The 20107-nt window shown below is 43.9% G+C and overlaps 1 protein-coding gene across 1 annotated transcript; it reads right to left on the bottom strand.

The window, feature by feature from the left end:
- Positions 1-22: 22 nt before the first annotated feature.
- Positions 23-19611, bottom strand: myo15aa (myosin XVAa). Its single transcript, XM_052049882.1, has 64 exons — positions 19443-19611; positions 19258-19321; positions 19049-19158; positions 18884-18958; positions 18520-18610; positions 18412-18417; positions 18054-18157; positions 17889-17952; positions 17687-17800; positions 17411-17572; positions 17198-17311; positions 17053-17111; positions 16747-16870; positions 16516-16611; positions 16294-16425; positions 16085-16210; positions 15928-16005; positions 15633-15769; positions 15516-15561; positions 15311-15435; positions 15063-15180; positions 14795-14970; positions 14559-14643; positions 14368-14421; positions 14211-14292; positions 13973-14109; positions 13776-13871; positions 13426-13661; positions 13149-13339; positions 12940-13012; positions 12626-12817; positions 12384-12499; positions 12085-12179; positions 11424-11559; positions 10098-10162; positions 9742-9867; positions 9577-9631; positions 9235-9379; positions 9066-9159; positions 8869-8965; positions 8668-8783; positions 8519-8578; positions 8276-8351; positions 7987-8102; positions 7734-7852; positions 7312-7453; positions 7036-7147; positions 6860-6934; positions 6384-6586; positions 6168-6292; positions 6025-6088; positions 5840-5912; positions 5691-5764; positions 5528-5610; positions 5315-5445; positions 5077-5171; positions 4886-4963; positions 4665-4761; positions 4164-4324; positions 3889-4022; positions 3499-3632; positions 3299-3432; positions 1117-1257; positions 23-999 (listed from the first exon to the last, which is right to left on the bottom strand). The coding sequence occupies exons 1-64, from the start codon at positions 19535-19537 to the stop codon at positions 898-900; spliced, it is 6936 nt and encodes a 2311-aa protein (XP_051905842.1). The 5' UTR covers positions 19538-19611; the 3' UTR covers positions 23-897.
- Positions 19612-20107: the final 496 nt, after the last annotated feature.

The following is a 20107-nucleotide window of genomic DNA, read 5'->3' as shown; positions in this document are numbered from 1 at the left end:
CCTTGGATAAGCCATAAAAGAATCACATTTGCTGAGTTTATTTGGTTATAATACAAACTTTAATGATCTCACATGCAATTATTATACGCAATAAGTATTCACAACAGCATTTTATGCATTGTATTTATATTGAAGGCAGTGCTCAAATATTGCCAAAATATGCATCCGGCCTCCCCTGTGAATTCATGACAGGGAGTACAAATTATTTGTTTTGTATCAATAGCATCCTTATTTGTTTGCCCCAGTATAAAAGCCAAGGTTACATTAAAGTACACTTGGAATGCATGTCATGTTCATCTTCGAAAGGACAAACAGGAAACATAAATTGGCAGCTACCACAGCGAGCCGCTGGCTCACATAGAACATGAGCTATTTAAATTCAATTGCTCAGTTTTCAAGACAAGTCAAAACTTTTTTGTTCCTTAGAAAGGAAGTCCTACTCATCCCAATTTCCTAAAAATTAAGCACGTGACAACAGGGACTTACCGTACCAAAAGAGGAGTTCAATCTTTGACAAGAACCTTCCTGACACCGTCTCACTTCCACTTTTGACTCATGTTGCATCAACGCAGACATTTGACTCATTGATGTGCGTTTGTATGAGTGTAGTCATGTGGACTGTAGGGCTAGTCTTTTAAAATATATGTACTCATAAAAGTTAAGTAAACGTCAAATATTCTTCAAATGAGCTCAAATGTTTTATATACGGTATGTAAAAAGTCTAACAGTTGCCGAAACAAGGTTTTACGATGACTGGATTAAAGAACATACTTAGCCTTAGACTTATACTTAGAAATCACACTTCCATGTGGACAGATCCACATAAGAAAAAGAAAATGCAAAGACGAGTTCTTTTCAGTCCCATTATGCCAAGCGCGCCCATGTATTGTTTGTATGCTAGAGCAGAGTTATTTCACTTGGTGGCAGCGTGAGTCTCTTTTCTCTGGCAGACAGCATGTTCTCCATGTGCATGGCAACCACTCTAGACAGCTCCAGACCCTGAAAAACACATACCACAAGCAAAGTGTATGTAGATCATTTGCAGAGTGGAAGTGGAACTCGCAATACACCCGATTTCTCAGCATACCCACCACACAATCATACACTGGCACACACCTGCTCGAGCTGAAGCTGTATGATGCGCTGGTTGAGCAGATCTCCAATCGTGATCTCAACGTATGGGTAACTTGAGCCAGAAGTTGGTCTCTGGGTGCGGGTTGACTGGACTTCTTTTAAAGGGAAATGCACCATGGCCTCCTAATTACATAAATACAAGCATGCCATGTATACAAATGTTTAAATGTACAGCAAATTGTGAAGTAATTGTTCAATCGTGCAGTGGTCATTGGAGTAATGACTTCATAAATAAGCTATTGCAATATATCAACATGTAAATGATAGCAGTACCTAATGACAGGTACACTAGAAAATGCATTAACCAAAAGGACCATTTTGGAGCTCAAAATGAATAAGGTGCAGTATATGAATGGTCTTGGGACGGTGCCATGGAGAAAGGTGAACAGTGCGTCTCTCGGAATTTATTTCAGACGAGCGTTGGTTTATTTCAACAAGAAACGATTTTGTTGAGCTTTGTTGTGGTGAGTTGAGCTCAGTTTTGTTGACTTGATTGATGGTCCCTCTGAGCTCGTTGGAAAAAAGGAAAGCATTGCAACAACCAGTCCCCCTTCCTGTGGTTCCTCTTTGCGCCTTCCATTGAAGTCTCCCGTTTTTCCTCTGAGGTGGGTGTATCAGGACCACTGTTGCTGTCTGTACTTGATGACGACAGGATTTGTTCAGAGGCTCCTTGACCCTCTGGGGTTCTGGGACTAACCGCACTTCTGGTGCTTGGTTGCTCCCCCAGCTTGTCAATCAAATCCACGCACGCTTGTACAGCTTGGAGCTTTTCTCCCATCTCCGATGCGTCCATCTGCTGCTCCTGCTCTGAAGAAAGAAGTTTGAAGGCATAGGTCAGAAACTGTCCTTTCATCTTGTGCGCCTGAAACTGGAGCTCGGTCTTCTGAGCCTGGAGGTCCGCAATGGTCTTCTCTGCGGTCTCCACGCTCTCTCTCTCCTTGATCAGACTCTCATGAAGCTGATGTCTGAGGTCATTGATTATCTTCCAACTTGCATGTAAATTGTTTTCGCTAAGCTGCTCCTTTTCTTCCGAAGCCTTCAATTTCTCTCTAAGAGGAATGAGCTCTGTCCAAAGCTGAGCCAGGTTCAAGTCATGTACTCTCCTTCCTTGTAGATACTCCAGGACAGCAACTTGGACATTGATTTCGTTTTTTACTTCTTCTCTCTCCCATGGGTGACATGACAGTAGACGAGTTCTGTTGGCATCCAGATCTTTCGTGATGTTGCCCAGGAAGCTATCAATGTAGCAACACCAGTAATTGCCAACATTATTCATGACGCTCACTCTCAAATGGTGTCTTTTTCCAATTTTCCATAAGTCTTCATCCCAGCAAAAGTTGTATTTAACTGTCACCAAAGCATCATGACATCACCAAAGGCATCAGTTGGCGATGTCATTCATATCAAAAAAGACAAGGATGATGAGTGACAGTAAAGTGAAAAGAGCTTATTGAAAATACAGCATTACCCGTAATGGACATCTAAAATTCTTTTTTTTTTTTTGACTTTATGTTAACATCTGATTTCCTATGGCATGGACACTCGCAGACAGAGCTAGCCCAAGGAATATGCAAACAAAGGGGTGTAGTAACCGGTGAGGTTGCTGACACAAATAATTGCCTCTGTATTTGATTTCTTTACTTTCCATGGATAGCACAGAAATGGTATCAACATTTACAAGCCACAAAAAAATAATGTAAAGGGCCAGATCTGGCCCGCAGACCTCGAATTTGACACCTGTGATTTGACAACCCACTGAGTGGATGTCACACAAGAGCTCACATGACATGACGCACGATGATGGTTTGCACTTGTTTTGTTTTGTTTTGAAGCATATTTTTGGGACTAAACTTGAGTTGAACTACACTTTTGAGGCATTTGAATTTGGAGCCTCCGCTGTACAACCAAGAATAGCGCAGGAGGGGGAGCCAAATGCTTTGCTTTAAATGTATCAAATCGTAATGGAAGACTATGTGAGTAGCCGAGTAGTCACAACCACACCGTGGTTCTGCATTAGGGATCTGCCAACACTGATGTTAGTCGACCAGTTCAATTATTCAAATAATGCTTTCCATCAAATTGTGCTGTTTAAGAAATACATTTAAGTGAGGAAAATATCAAACTGTACTGTGTACTTAGGTGTGTGTGTGTGCAGAAGTCATACGTGAGTGTCTTTGTTAAGAAAATGGAGTCCATTAAGATTCACCGCCAGAATGCACGGAGCCTTGATGGAGGCCGAGCTGGAACTCTGGATGTAGAAGAAGGAGGATCCAAACATGGGGAAGGGACTGACCAGACCTGAGGAAGTACACACGAAAGCTCACTACAAATCGACTCCAAAACTACTGTGACATTCTGTCTTACCAAGGAATTGTGCACGGGCCTGGTGTGGGTTTAGAGGCTGGACCTGTTGCATATGTTGAGTTGCCATATTGAGCCACTGTTGTGGATTCTGTTTGTTGAAGAACTGTGGGGGGACACACTCCTGCAACTCATGTCTGAACACACATACGCAAGGAAACAGTTCTCATTGTCATGCAGTACAGTTGTAAACAACTGCGAACTTCATGTCAACCAAAATTGAGAATTTTTGTTAAAAAAAAACAACAACAACACCACCACCACAATGGTGTTGGACTTCATTGTGTAATAGTGGTGCTTGAATACATATTTGCTGTTCTCATTATGGTCTATTAGGGATGTTGTCACTAAAAAGAATATGGAAATATAGCGTAGGTGTCAATGTGTATTTACATGGTAGGCAGATAGACGGAGTCTTTGGCACGGTGCTGTAGAGCAGCCAGTCTAGCAAGCTGTTGCAGATGCTGTTCGCTTGCCTTACCCAGAGGGACCACACTCAGCAAAGCCTTCAGGTAATCTGGCAACACCTGGCACAGACACAGATGGATATTTTACGATCCATTGCACTTCAGGAAATGTAAAACTGGCACTTGCACAGTATGATAATCAATATGTTGAAAGCAGTCAAAAAAACATTCAGTCAACAATAAGTGATATTTTCTATTTACCTGGTTATAATGCATGGTAACATAAAGTTCATTATCAAGTTTCAAAGCAAGACTCCAGATGACTCTTCGGAACCAAAGACTGTAGTTGGCATCCATCGGTTCGGCTTCTGTCGCAACATCCAAGATGTATTCCCTCTTGATCAGGGGCCGAACATTCTGACCTAGCAAAAACCACTTTAAGCATTTCAATATGTGACATAGCAACTTGCAATGATTATTCTTATTGCTAAGCAGTATGGACAAAAGTAACACATAGTACACATTTATCAAAGTATCTCAATATTTTTTGCGAAAATACACAAATATACCCCCTCCCAAAGCATGGGAGAACATGTCAAATGCACGTAGAACTATCTCAGCCTAAAATATTTGAATGCAAAATAGACATGCTAACCACGTGCACTGCACATAAAGATATACAAGTTTATATTTGTACATTTCAAAAAAATCCTGTATGTGTATTTCAGGTAGATATGCCGCACCTAGAGCAATCCTTATTACCTCTGTGTGTAACCAAAAAGATGGCATATTCATCCAAAGCTTCAACTCTGTGGAGGTCCATTTCATAACAAAGCTCCTCAATGGCATCCAAAGCGACCTGTCATAAACGATGGCACTCAAAACAATTAGAGGACGCCGCATTTGTGTCAAACCCGTAACTGAGATAGGAAATTGTCATTGAATCTACACACGATCGAGTGTGTGTGTGTGTGTGTGCTTACAGAGCATGTCTTGATTTTCAAGTGCCTTTCCATCCCGCCTGGCAGCAGGAACAGCTGTCTTTTGGAGCTCCGCCCTGCCTGCAACATACACAACCCATCACAACGCTGTTGTTCAACAAAGCCACACTAAATGACTGCTTTTGGTCATGTATCCGAGTACCGGGGATAGGATAGAGACTCTCGGCACTAACCATCATTGCTTTTAATTCCATGCTGTTGGGATACTGTATGCGTCCTCCATACTGAAATGTTCTCCTCAGATTCTGCTCACATGCCTTGGCAATACCTGTACACAAATAATACAGAGAATGTGTTGGATGGTTGGCGAAGAATGACTGCGTGGCTACAAGAGGCGCCGATGATGGACGACTGTTGCGTGGATGCGTGATTGACTTCTGAATCAATGGATGCAACAGAATAGTGTTCTACCTTGGTACTGCAGTCCAATGCTGACACTGGCGTTGTGTAGAAAGCTGAAGAGAAATGGTTTCATGACGTGTGAACAGCGATGGAAAGCAGTCAGGATGTACAAGAGCCTCCACCCTCTCTGGCAACTGTCTCTGCGCCATCAAATGCAAGCAGAGAGTCATGTAAAACAAGGACACCCCGCAGATCCTGTGCGCGTGCGTCACGGGTCCTTACGGTTTGGAGCTGTTGTTGGCAGTGACTTGCTTCATCACCTGGCAATAGGCTTCATCTTTCATCAGGCCGTGATCAGCACTTAACTAAAACAACCACACGTGCATGAATAAGGATACTGGATGTATGACATCAAACAAGACATCGTTTGCGTTGATTACCGTACCTTCAGTATAATTGTGACAAGGTCCCGCTCAGTTTGACCTTTCATTGGAAGATCTCCCATGAACTTCATGACAGCTGTCAGCAAACATTGCATACGAGATTGTATTTAAAAGTGATTGCTTAAACTAGCTGACGCAAGTCTTCTCTTACCTGAGGAGATGTCGGCGGCCACTCTGTTCATTGAACCGTCTGAGAAGTCAATCAGAGACTCCTGGAGTGGAGACTGGAATGAAAAAAAAGACAGGAAGTAGGAAATATCTGTAAAATTGCACATAGACCCGAGGTGTGTTAATTTAAAGGTTAAATGAATCCACAGGATCCTAAAGAAAGTCGACCTTGGAAAATTTGATCATGTCAGCTGGTTCCCTTCCCGCTCTCCCCTTTTTGGCTTTTGGATCGCTGTGGGCACAATAATAGCAAAAGTGTCAATCCAAACGTGTCTGAGTTTGATCATAAAAATCCTGATGAGGTGTCGTACTTCCTGTTTCTTTGTGCTTCTCTGAAGTACCTCTTGGCAAACTCAGTCATGGGGTACTGGCTGCCATACTGCAACATATCATCCATTGACTCATCTGGACTCTCCACATAGGTGTCCTGCACTACCTGATATCATAAATCGCAAAAAGTTCTGCCGTTACAAAGATAAGAAGGATCGGTTTTGATTGTACTGCACTAGGATTAAACACATTTATACTTCCGTCGTGCGGTCAAGCTCTTGGGCCGCGACCGCTGAGCCCAGCGCTACGGCGACAGCAGCCGAGGCGGCGACGCGACCCTGTCTGTCACGAGGTTCCGCCCTCTCCGTTGGGAGTAGCAAGAAGTCCGGAGCGGCCACAGGTCGAACATGTTCACTGGCGAACGCTCCCGACATCCCACACACCGCCCCGAACCGCCAGCCTGTACACACATTCGCAAAAGATAAATCCTAAATAGTTGTGATGTCATTTTGCATGTTTGCATACTGTATTATTGTTTCCATAATTGCCATGGGGATTAAGTTCTTAACTGAAGGCCCAGATACCAAATGCCTGGCTCGCCTTTGCAGGGGTTGCACAAAAAAGACACAAGAAACAAAAATACACAAATCCACGCTAGCCCCATTTTACAACTGTGAACGAACCACGTCATGACAATCCAGTCAACAAGAAGATGAAACCCTTCCCAACCCACCAAAGTCAGGGGTGTCGCTCTTGAGTTCTTCCAGTAGCATCACCTTTTTTTTCACAATGCAGCCGTAACTTTTGCCTAAGCACACACACACATGTTGAGAGACATGACATAAAGCCCAGACATTGTGGACTGCGTAAACGTGGTTGACAGAAAGGCGATACAAGTGTGGGTCTCACCCGCCTCCAAGCCATCCATGTGTTGTAGTCTGATAATGTCTCCTTTGTGGAAACTGAGCAGCGTCCTGTCCTCATTGATGCAGTTCCTTACTGCCACCACATACTCTGAATCCTGAGAAACGCAGCGTGTGGACATATAATGCATTGCTTTGTTCGACGTTGTTCAAGGACTAAGTCCTGCCGTGCGTAGTGAAAGCCCACAAGTGATTGACACCTACCCAAAAAGGTTTGTCATTACCTACAGATGCACATTCGTTCAAACAAAAACTCGCTGACCTTCTTAATCTCTGTGAGGAAGTCGTCAATCATGCTCTTGACCTGCTGGGCCCTGGCGGAAAACAGGATCAGCTTCTCATTGACGAGATTGAACTCCAACATGTTTCTCGATGGCACGGACACGAACAGGATGTCCGAGTAGCTGCACAGGAAGTCACACACAAATGGAGGATGTTGTAAACTTCAAATGAAGTTATTTTTATGACGGCTACAATCCATGACGGACAAACGTATTGAGAAACATCGGTAATTGTCCTTAACAGAGATCAAATTTATATTTTCCATTTTTAACCCTTTCAGAGACAGCTGTTACTACAGTGGACAGCTTATCGGTTACAGGTTATCACCGTCGGTGCATGAAAGGGTTAAAAATGATTATTTTGGCGTCATTTTTTTTTTTTGATCCCCTAATTAAGATGCACCTGTAAGGCCTCAGTACCCTGAAGTAGTCTGGAGCGGTGGAGCTGCTCCTCACCAACTTGAGCAGCTTGATGCCTTGATGTGACACAGACAACACCTGCACACCCGTCCCCACACTGCCCTGCAACACACGACAACATAAACAGCTGAGTATATCACAGGCAAATAAACGACGATGAAATGGAATGGAATAACAATTTCATAATTCAACGTTTTAAGACAGAATGTTTGGACTCCATTATCAAAAAGGCTCACAGAAGCCGGGAAAAGACGAGAAAAGTAGATCTCCCACGAGTCTCTCGCCACGGCAACCACCTTCTTCTTCACATCCTCATGGTGAGTACCTGGAGCCTGATCCACCTGGTTTTCCACTGCAAGAAATATGTAATCGTGAGTCCAGGATGGGATTGACTCGTGATCAGTCCAAGGTGCCATATGGCTGCATATCACGAAGCTTCCATATGACCCTGGACAGGAGAAGTACTCTCGCAAATTGCTGGATGCAAGTACAGTACAGCATTTACATTCCATTTGGTTTCCTTACCAAAGAGATCTTTCATCTTTTGTCTTTCTTCTTGAGTGATTCGAATGCAGGCCTCTGAGAATGTGTCATGTACTACCTGCAGAAATACGATCAATAAAAAATCCCTATGGTTATTAATTCCCTGCCTTGGAATAAAAAAAAAGAAAAAAAACATTTGCTCAACAGTGTAATCTATGTGTAGAACAAATAAAACAATGTTGAGTAAATGTACAATTGCATTGTACAATGAATACTTCAATCAACCTGTTTGAAGATTAGGTCCAACATTAACGGATCATTGAGGTTCTCCTTCGGGTAAAACACCTGGAACATTAAAACACAAATATCAAATTAATAAAAGCCCGTTTTTGCTGATCGATGAATAGCGGTGGCCGTTTGAAATGTACATGCACCTCCTTCCTCAGGTAAAGTTTCCAGGGGACGTTGGTGTAGGTATAATATTCATCGCTGGTCCTGCTGTGGAGTTGAGTCTGGATGACCTCATTTTCAACTGGCAACTCTCTGCAGACTGGACACACATACAAAATCAGTCACAAATTTCTATGCGGTCATTTAACGTTTACAGAAATCCAAATCTTATGTGAAAAGCTCACCTGTAGGAGGAGCGTGGTCTATGTTGGAGTGAGTTGGTTCATTAAGATTGGTTATTTTGCGATCTCTTCCCTCCTCTTTATGATGCAAAGACTTCTTCTGAGTCCGAGGAGGAAAAAAATAATAAATAAAAAGGGTCAGGCCGAATTTAATCCGGTCGGTAACTCTGTGTATGGTTGTGTACGCGTGTGTAATGTACTGTTTGAGGTGGGCTGGCCATTTGGTCTTTCAGGATCTCCATGGCTTCATCATGGGGGTCTGGCTTCTTCATGAACACCTTTCCATGATCTTTTCTGAGCACATGTAACCAGATGTCATTGGGTTCTTTTGATCAATACAATCATGTGCGCTTTATGTTTGTGTGTTACCGTTTGATGGAAAGTCCAGAGGGAGTCATGCTGGCAGGCTGGTGCTGTTTGATGATGTCTTTGATGTCATGGCTGGGCTCCGTGCGCTCAGTGTTACTCACACTGGCGCGGACCACGGCGTCTGGAGGCGGGCTGTGTGTTGGACCTGGAAATGAATTATTCAAATTAGAGCATGTGGTGACAATTTGTATGAATCAATAATGAAGCTGGGTCATAGTTTGTTTAAATGTCCTTGAACGGCCCAGCCAGAGCCAAGTCTTAAATCCGAGCCTTGAATTGAGAGTCAATCTGATTCTGGAAAGATCTGAAAAATACGCTACACAAAACAGGTGACACACTTACTCAATTTGCGCTGAGAGCTGGGCCTTGGCGGTGAATTGTCTCGATCTCCTTTAGTCTGCAGAGATGGAGAAGGCCACACAAATCGGAACACGGTTGTCCAAAATGCACGCTTGCACAACAGCCAAATCCGTAGATTGCAGGCAGTTCCGGTGAGTGTCTGCTTACTGGACTGGGTGTGCGAGAATGTTGCGGCGAGTGTGGGTAATAATGTAGTGGCGGCGAGTGAGAGGCGGGGAAAGAGGATATCATCTGTTGCTGGATTGCAATGGCCTGCATGGTCATCTGCTGGGCCTGCAGAACACACGGACAATCAGAGAGGTCAAAATATGGACCGAGTCTCGATAACAGCCAAGCAGCGGCATTTTCACCGAAGTGGAGATGGTCTCATGAAGAGCCAAAACCACAAACGATCATTTTTATTCAGCATGAGATAAACCGCAACGGGTTTCAGTTTTAACGCGTTCAAATGTGTACTGAGTACAAACGTTTCCATGATATTGTACCATAAATAGTCACTGTACCAGAATAATGGCTTGCTGGTTGATAATGGCTTGCTGCTGTTGACTCAATGCTGCCTGCTCCGTTCCTGAAGGGCAAGCACATAAAATACTTCAGGTTCCTGTGCAAGGAAATAAACTGAGCACTGGGGGGAAAAAAAGCACTGCAAGTATTAGCGCGCACCAAAGAACGGACTTGACATCACACCACTACCGTTTGACACAACTTACTTCATCATGCCCTCAGGCCACACATGCGAAGAGCACACCATTATTGTACCTGACGCACCTTCCAAAACAGGCACGGTTGGAATTACAGGCATGGGCGGAAGTGGGGGCAACCCCAAAACTGCAACACCGGTGCCATGTGATGCTATATCAGTAGCACTCAGAGGACCAGGGTGCGCAGAGGGGGGTGTAGAAGGGGCTTCGGATGGAGCGTGAGAGGAAGTCCGACTGGGGGTTACGTGTGCGGAGGTGGACGAAGTCGTTTGATGGGAAGGGTGTTGGGGTCGGTTGTATTGGTGGTATTGTCGTGGCTGCTGCTGCGGCTGCTGTTCATGGCGATGGTGGTGAGAGGAGGTGGGCAAGGTAGGGATAGGTGGCATCATGCCTCCTGCTACTGGGAGCACCGGCACAGCTTGAGAAAGCAGCAAGGAACACGGAAGAGTTGGAAAATGTTTCAACTGAATAGGATTGGGATGGTTATATATCTTATGGCCATAACAGAACGTGCAACTACAGGTCACACATTTTTAGACATTTTCCAACACTCATTCAATACATTAAAAAAAAAAAAAGAATGTGCTACAAATGCAACACATATGATATAGTGTATAAACAGTCACATAGTGATTATAGAGATTCTTTATCTTTCATAACAAATGCCAAATGGATATTTTTTCCCCTACATTATCCGTTTGAGTAACAGAATGAAGAATTGCAAATAAGTCACATGGGGAAAAAAAAAATGTTTAGAAATATGGATAGCAAAAAACATCCATCTGAAATTAAAAGACACTTACACAAACACACATTCGCCTATCCGCACGTAGCTGTTGAAAGACTGGCAAGCAAAGAACCCGGCGTTTAGCTTTAATAGGAATGCGAGTGAAGAAGATCGGGTGAGCCATGTGTGCCGATACTGAATAGAGGTCAATGCATTAACCATGAGGAGGAACGCTGCCCATTACGGTCTCTAAACTTAAGCGAGTGTACAGTTAAAACTTTGACAGGCTTGACAAGAACATACGACCTTGAATAATGTCGGAATCAACAACCATCAGCCAATTTGAATCTGAATTTCCCCAGTGGAGGTGGAAAAAATCAATTTTTATTCCTAATGTTTACCTCCAGGGTGTATTCCGGCTGGATGTGGCCTACTGGGGACCTGATGACTCTCCTCCTCTCCTCTTTCTCCTCCTGCGATACCTATACCTCCACCTCCCTTCATTCTTGCTGCCAAAGTTCCGGCCTTTTCCATGTCCTGGCAAACGGTGGGAATAAGAAGGGACCAGCACAGAGAGAAAAGAAGGAGGACACGTCAGAAGACATCAAGAGTATACAAAAATGCCGATTTAGTGCTCAAGAGGGCACTTGACTCGACTACCAGGAGCCGGGGGAACATAATACGTCCCTGGAAGTACCGTAAACACTGCAAGAGATGCTCCACCAAATATTAAGACATCATTGCAGCTCTAATACTGTCCCGTGGTGTATAGGCCCACACCTGATCTAAAATGAGCATACTATCCCAAAAGCAGATTTCTTTCTACACCTTTAGTAATTTAAAACAAAGGGTAGGGCGAATTTTGTTTTCATTTGAAATGCGCAGTATCTCCAACTAAATAAAATCTATGATTGTGCATTATCAACAAATTGTTCGATAGTACATTACACTAGGTGACACTGAAAGCGTTGGCTTTCTTGTTTAATTTATCGTAATTCTTAATAAAGGAAATTGGTGAGTGCTGGAAAATGTTGACCAATTTAGATAAAACGATGCACCTACCGTGTTGCCGTCAAACAGAACGGGATCGAACAGGCTGTCCAGATAACGGTCCATTCCTCTCTGAGTCTGACCGTCGCTGAATGCATCGGACTCCACTGCGTATCAAGCACAAAGACACTCAGTTTCATTCCATTGCATTGTGGCGCAATCTCTGGCCAATTCATTAGGTACAACTGCATGACTGACTGCTATGGCATCTTTCATGTTGCTAAATAAGGTGTAACGTCTCCTAATGTGATGCGCTGATCTCCAAATCAACTCAATCAATATAGTAGTGAAAGATAAACGAATGTGTGCACCGTGGCTGTGGTAACCGTCCGATTCAGAGAGGCTGTAGGCTGGTCTGCAGCCTCCGCTCGGAGGAAGGGAAGGCGGAGGTTCATCATCTGAATCAAAGCCGCTCCCAAATAGTGTTCTATAAGAAGAAAGAAGACATTTGCTTTATAGCAAAAACAAACAGACACACTTAAAAAAAAAAAAATACGATGTTGATGATAATACTGTATTGGGGCGTGCATGGGGTGTTCCTAAGTGTACTGACAGGCTGGCGTTGGCCCTGACTCTCGTGGGGTTGTCAGTACTGATGACAAAGTAGCTCTTCTGTTTTGGGAAGACATTTGGAAGTTCCAGGTCTGCAATCAGGTCCATCACGTAGTCGTGACCCGCTAATTCCACCCACTGGCCGTGCTCCTTCATCAGAACTGAACTTCCTCTCCACCAGTCTGACACGCCCCTGCAAGACCCCCACACCCACAATGCAAATTCTGTATTTCCTCAAACAACCCACAGAGTGTTTTGCATCTATTGCATGGACACCAATGGCTTTCATGGTATTGATCAACTTTGAATGAGCACCTGTGGTGCAGGATGTCTCCCGCTAAATCTTCGCCACTGGTCCAGGAGTGAACTGGGCACAGGAACGACGATCCTAAATAAAAAGAGGCATCACTTGGCCAGTTGGTGGCTTGAATCACAACTAGCAGTAGATTGTTGTTGAATTGAATTTTACAACCGTTCCATCAATCGATTGAAATCATCATCAACTCCGCTGACGCTCTTCTTACCATCAAAACAATGCACATGTAACGCCATGTTAGCTTTCTTCCTATTGGTTGTCCACTCCAGAAGGGACAGCGGATAGGTCCGTGAAGTCTCAGGGGCGGGGCCTGAACTCAGCTGCGTCTTCTGAATGGCTTGGATGAGTCGATGTTGCAGCAATGCTTGGCAACCAGTGGCAGCATGGTCAGAAACAAACCTAAAGAAGGTCGTTCCATATTGAACACCATACAGGCGGGGCATGATTCATGGCAACTGAATTCATGTCGTCGTCGGTCCTTTTACTTGAGCAGATATTTGTCCATCTGTGGCGAGGGAGCGAAGCTGCAGACACACGCCAGCAATAGAAGCCAGCCTCTCTCCGCATTGTCAGCGTTGACATTGCGCCACACCTGGTTGACCACCTGAGACAAGATCTCATCTCGTAACCCTGGAGACGAGAGTCCTCTTTGGATGATGTAATTGCCAAACATGTTCTCCTGCGCGCCATTCAGATGAGGGTCCCCCATGAATCTTAACACCTGCAGAAGAATAAATGCACACAAAAAAAATTATAATAATGCACAATTTGTGACACACTATTTGAGGGTGTTTTGTCACATTCGACATACAAACAATATCATGATTCCACTGACCATGTTGAAAAGCTGCAGAGCTTCGGCTTTCAGGTCCTCTTCGATGCAGGTTAGAGGGGCCTCTAGGGGTGTCTTTAACATCCCAAACTTGGGCTCCTACCACAAGAATACATTGACAGGGGAAGTGTCATTCCAAAGGGACATGATAGTATTTAAAGGATTGAAGTGAGTTTGAAGATTATGTTGACAGATCTTACTCTGAAGTATCTGAGCACGTAACGATCGAAGGGGTAGTTGTTAATGTCCAGAGGCAAAGTGAGTTGAGCGGAAGAGGACTCTCGGATATGAGGAGCCTGAAGCAGAGCCAAGCAGTCAGAGTGCAACTCTCGCCTGGCTGACAGAGAGAAAAGTGGCAGGATTAGTCATAAATCACCAAGCACTGCCGTACACGCTGTGTACTGGACGACAATCTATCCATACAGGGAGCATACAAACCTCCTGCTGCTTGCAGTAGAGTGCCAAGCTCTGCAGGGATCACCAAGTGCGTCACATTGACCACTTCTCTTTTCATCAATTCCTATGAGAAGAGTCACTTTGGTCTACAATGGAATAAAAAGCAACAGTGTGCGCAGGAATGCGAATTTGGGCTTACCATTTCTCTCTTCTTCGTCTCCTCCTCAGCTTTGCGCTTGGCCATCAACTTCATCTTGCGGGCAGACCGCAACAATCAAGTCAAGGACGTCGTTAGGATGCGAAAGAAAAAGAACACATTTGAATGCGATTTTTTTTTCTCCCTTTATTGCTTGTTTGATTTCACATAGAGTGAGTCTGCACCGGTGTTACCTTGACGTATCGTTTCCGGCCGATATAATAATGGACGAGGGACCGGAACCGAACCAGGCTGTGCCTCATTTTCAAATAGTGCCTCCTAAAACATGAGCACCAGCAAATTCATTAGTCTAAAACTGTCATTTGACAAAGTTGTATCCAATCTAATCCAATTTTCTAAAACCCCCACTAGGGTGGTGGGTGAGCTAGAGCCAATCGTGGAGATTTGAGATGAGGGTTTTGTGGCACACCTCGTAAGAAATCCTCTGCAATGCGCCTGCAGCCTGATGATCAGGTGGCGTAGATTCACGTAGCGTTTCCGGGCAAGGTACATGCGAGCGTAACGCTGCAGGGTGAGCGCGGCGAGGTGGCGACAGCGTTCCCGTTTGCACTCTAACAGCTGGTAGATGGTCTCCTTCACAAATAACTGCAACAAGCACAGCAAAGTACATTGTGAGTGACAACCTAGAATTAAAAAAGGACAAAAAAAGAAATCTTGGACGAGAGGGAGGAGCAAACCTTTGCGACACCAACATGGTAGTCTCCTGGTTTGAGAGGACACAGTTTACTGAGCAGCAGCACACAGCTCTCTCCATTGGCTGATGGAAGCTGCTGAATTCCCACCAGGGACTTATATCTATGCCAGATGAACACATGTTGATGCATTCGGTGATAGTCGAACTGAGTTTGGATGAATTTTCCAGTTTAAGAATACAGATGGGATGTTTTTGTCATTCAAGACTGAACCAGAAAATAAGGCATTTCACCTGAACAGGAAGATAGAAAACGGCATCCTAACAGGGTAGCCTTCTTTCCGGATCCTGATCGTCTCCATGATGCCGGAGTGACGCAGCTGACCTTTGACCAGGTCGTCTTCAAACACACCTGCATTCTGAACGCAGACGTACATCTCAACATGTCATGACTGACCGTGTTTGTGGGCTTATCAGGATGCTCTTTGTCAACATCTACCTTAGTGTTATTTGGCTTAATGCAGCGGACAAAAAACGGGTTGCACCTGAAATGGAGCCAAAGTAAGACAGATGAGAAATGGTTCAGGGTGGCCTGGGTATCAACAGTGTGTTTCACCTCTCCATCTTGTCCACTAGTTCCAACAGGGACTGTTGGAATTTGCTGCTGACAGTGGATGCTTGGTATTTCTTGGTGACCGTGTTGCTTTTCTGCCCCAGGACTTGTGCGGGAACCAGGAAGAGGTTCGACACCATCTAAAACGCAGTGAGTTTTGAGGTGAGGAAAACATGAACAAGAATGGAATCGTTTTTTTCTGAGAGGCCACAATCGTGCACAATCAAATGGGAATCTGGTTCAAGTTCAGTTCGATGAGCATTCACACTTAAAATATATTTGGAGATGCTTCTCTCACCTTGTTCCTGCTCTTCGTGAATAGGTCCAGCACATCTTGACGAACCTGATCGTAGTTTTTATCAAGGAACTTGTAAACCTGCAACATTAACAGTATTTTTTTTTTTATTGCACTTACTTGCCAATGTGTGTCTCCAAACCGATTCAGATCAACATACCTGATAGGTGACACGTCCAGCAAAATGCTTGATGGTGAACTCGGGAAAGGGCATCTTTGGCTTCACATACAATGGGTTATTGCCATGGTGATAGTGACACTTTTGGAGAAACGTGTGATCCGTTGCCTATGGACACACCAGAAGTTTGACCAGTAGAATAACGAAGTCTTGCATACAGGATGTATGCAGAAGGGCTTCCCCTTGCCCACCTGTGGGAAACAGCTCTGGTCATCCAGGATTCTAAGTATGCCATGGGGTTTAGCGGCGATGAGGTCAATGCAGGGTTGGTTGTCATTAAATGGAATATCCTGCCATGGAATTTGCTCCCTGTTGTACTCCTCCTGCATGGGAATCACACTAATGCTTTGTGCTCCATTTTTGAATGAATACTTGTCTTTCTCCCAGCTGTTTGCCGTATGCAAGCGACTTACCTGCTCTTCCTTGAAAATGATCTTATTAAAGAAGAACTGCAGGTACTCGTTGGCATAATTAATGCACAGCTGTTCAAAGCTGTTGTATGCCAGATCCTGTTGATACCACACACAAGGGATAGTGACAAAGCCGGTCATTCATGAGTCGTCACCTAATATGTAAACTTTAGGGTGAGGATACATGTCTCATCTATACACAAAAGGCCACACGAGAAGATGACAGCAGTTTACCTCAAATCCATAAATGTCTAGGATGGAGATGGAGAGGGTGTGTTGGCGAGGATACACTTGAGTGTTGACCCTCTCTGTTAACCAATGAAAGAGCAACGAGTACAAGATCTTGGCAACAGCATCTCTGGGAGACAAAATAATCAATGAGATAACGTGACATTTTTGCACCGCCATTTAGAGAGAAGATGGCGGCTGTTAAAACTACTTTTGGTGCTTAAATGTATTTCATAGGTTTGGTGGAAACTAAATTCAGTGCCGTTTTTGGCCATTCACGGTTATGTTATTGGACACTACAACACGTATCACCTGGCATCTACAGCGCTTTCTACAGTCAGTGGGGTGTAAATCTTGTCTCTCATCGTCTCCTGTTAAAACAGAAGAAAATTTGTCCTTTATGCGTAATGCGGTACACTACATACTAGGCGTGAGTGTGGATTTTTTTTAAACTGACCATGACTTTATAAGTGATGGCTTTGTGCAGGCCTTCTGGAGAGATCTCTAACAGTTCTGCTACCACCCTGATCTCCTGAGCGCTCACCACTGTCGCCACCTCCTGGCCGTCAGTCTAAAGTGCAGGAAAGGGGGACACGGCTTTTTTACAATTACTGTACTAGACAGTATTTTACACACAGCAGACATCTCAAAATCTGTATAGAAACATGACCTGATGTTTCTCAAAGTAGACATTTCCCAGGTGCAGTATGGAAGATAAAACTCGAAAAATGACCGACTGGTCGTCTGGGGTGAAGTGGAGGATCTCCATGGCAGCGAGCAGACGCTGGAAGTCCTCGCCATCATCTTTTCCTGTAATCCCACAATCCCCTCCCTGAATTGGAAGAAGCAAGCACAAAATAATGCAATATACTGTACATCTTTCACTATCAACATCTTGAAGAAACTAGAGGAAGATCTCCAGATTTTGCGGCCGAGTGTAGCCCACCTGGTTGAGGTAATAGTAAGTCTCCGGCTCCTGGAGATAGAAAGTCTGCTTCTGCTGAGATGAAAGACCTGCTAGCATCTCATAGAAGATGTGATAGTTTCTTTCATTCTTGGCCTGAAGAGGAAACAAACATTGCCTGAAACACCTCCTTCAACACCCGATGAAAGGATGGTACCTGATGATGGATGTCTGCTTGCATTACCTGGAAGACGATGCGCGACTTTTCCAGAAGATATTGAGAAGTTATGGCACCATTGATCACACCACTACGGGCAGAGGAATTGAGGTAGAAAAAAGTATAGTGTATGAAAAGTGAGCTGCGGGGTGCTCAAACCAAAATACATTTGCAGAACTGTCATATACTCACTCCTCCATAAAGACCTCCATGTGTTTCCCGAAGCGACTGGAGTTATCATTCCGCACAGTTTTGGCATTTCCAAATGACTCAAGAAGAGGAGCAGCCTCAAGTATCTAGCAGCCGTTCAGTTCAAAGACACAGCATTTCAACATCTCACGGCTAAATGATACATATGTGAGAATGAAATCTTATAATTGCAATTCTCAAATATAGATATGTTGACATAAACGGTAAGCACATGAAGTCTCCGTGTCAATGCATGATGTTGCACACCACAACAAAACACGGCAAAGGTGATGATAATGGCACATGTGGAAATGGATTTGATAGCACGCAGAACAAATCATGCAAGGGAACTTTACACTACCTCAATCTGTGCCCAAAAAGAAAACAAAAACACAAGGACATGAGCCATATTTTCAATTAGGATGAATGGCATCTGTGTGTGTGCACGTGTAGCAGTATGTATGCATACCTGTTGGGCAAGAATACATGTCTGATGTAAAGCTACAAGGTAGTGAAGGACAAGTTTGGTGGCCTCAGTTTTACCAGAGCCGCTCTCCCCACTGTTAAAAAAAAAAAATCATCCCCAAGTTGTTTGATGGGGTTGTAAAGGTATTACACTTGTTCAGTGAAGCGGAAACTTCATTAGTCCAACACAATATTATGCATAAATATTTGAAAACGGCTTCATCAGATAAGGTACAACCTAACCGCTAGTCCATTATATGCATATTATACATAATTGTGCGCTGATAGTCTATATCATATTGCTATGCACATTAAAAAAAATTAACAATTCAAAGAGTTTATTTGCGACTTGAATATCAGTCTCTTACCTGATAATTATGACCTGATTATGTTTGGCATCCATCATTTTAGAATAAGCAGAGTTGGCTATTGCAAACAAATGTCTGAGGAGGAAAGATATGTCACTTTGGCAAGCGGATGCAATAACCGTGGACTGATTCCAAACCCGTGAACCAATTGAAAGATTGACTTACGGAGGGTTCTCGCCCAGGGAGCGACCCTTGTACTGCAGCACCATGTCCGTCCCATAGATATTGTACATCTTATAAGGGTTCACAGAAACCAGAATACTACCTATATAGGTCTGACAGGTATAGGGGGAAAAAAGTAAGTGATGCATCAAAAAAGAAATGGAAATGATTACTCTTTTGAATACAACGACATAAATGAATGTGACACTTACATAAATAAGATTCCGTTCAAACCTTGTTTTTAGATTGAGAAGAACAGCATTGTCGTGCATCTCCCTAATGATAGACGAAGCAAGTAGATGAGACGATTGTGATTAACATATTTTCATGTGTATTATTTGTGGTGATTTATACTCAATTAGGATTTTTTTTGTACAGTCCAAAAAAAATTGTTTACTCAAGCTGTGTCATGTCTTCCACGCCATCTTCCTCTCGTTGCTCCCTTTGAGCTACTATGGGCTGGCTTCTAATTGCGTACATCTGAAATAACATTTGGTGGGGGAATACGTCATGCTTTTATATTGCATTACTCGCAAAAAAGATTGTCGATTCTCATCACGCGTTTTCTGCTAGCAGACCTGAAATACACATAATTATATATTTACGGTATATGGGCTGTCAAAAGTGCTTACCTTGTCAAACCACGGACCCTGAGGTTCCCCTTCCCTATTGAGATTACACACCCCTGGTTTAGGGCTGTTTTGCTGAGTCATCAAGTGCCGGTGGTCAATTAAGTTTTCATCGCCATACACAGACCATTTATTGAGGTTTTGTACTGTCCCGTGATGTAATGTGTTCTCTGCACCCCATACATCCGTGTCTTGCGGCAGGTCCACAACTTTAACTTCGGAACCATGAGCCCAGTGCTTTTCTGGAACGGAATACTGGACATGTGGTGAAACCACAGCACATGAAGAAGGAAGGCGATAAGAGGCCCCCTGAAGGACTGGGTTCTTTAAGGCACCAGAGAAATCAAAAGAATGGGGCTCCGGGGTGCCGGGGGTATCGAGTCGAGGCACAATACTGTTGTCAGATCGATGGAAATTTGCTTTGCGGATGTTG

This window comes from Hippocampus zosterae, chromosome 17 (genome assembly GCF_025434085.1).
Source record: "Hippocampus zosterae strain Florida chromosome 17, ASM2543408v3, whole genome shotgun sequence".
Classification (NCBI taxonomy): Eukaryota; Metazoa; Chordata; class Actinopteri; order Syngnathiformes; family Syngnathidae; genus Hippocampus; species Hippocampus zosterae.
This window is presented reverse-complemented; position numbering and strand designations above follow the sequence as displayed.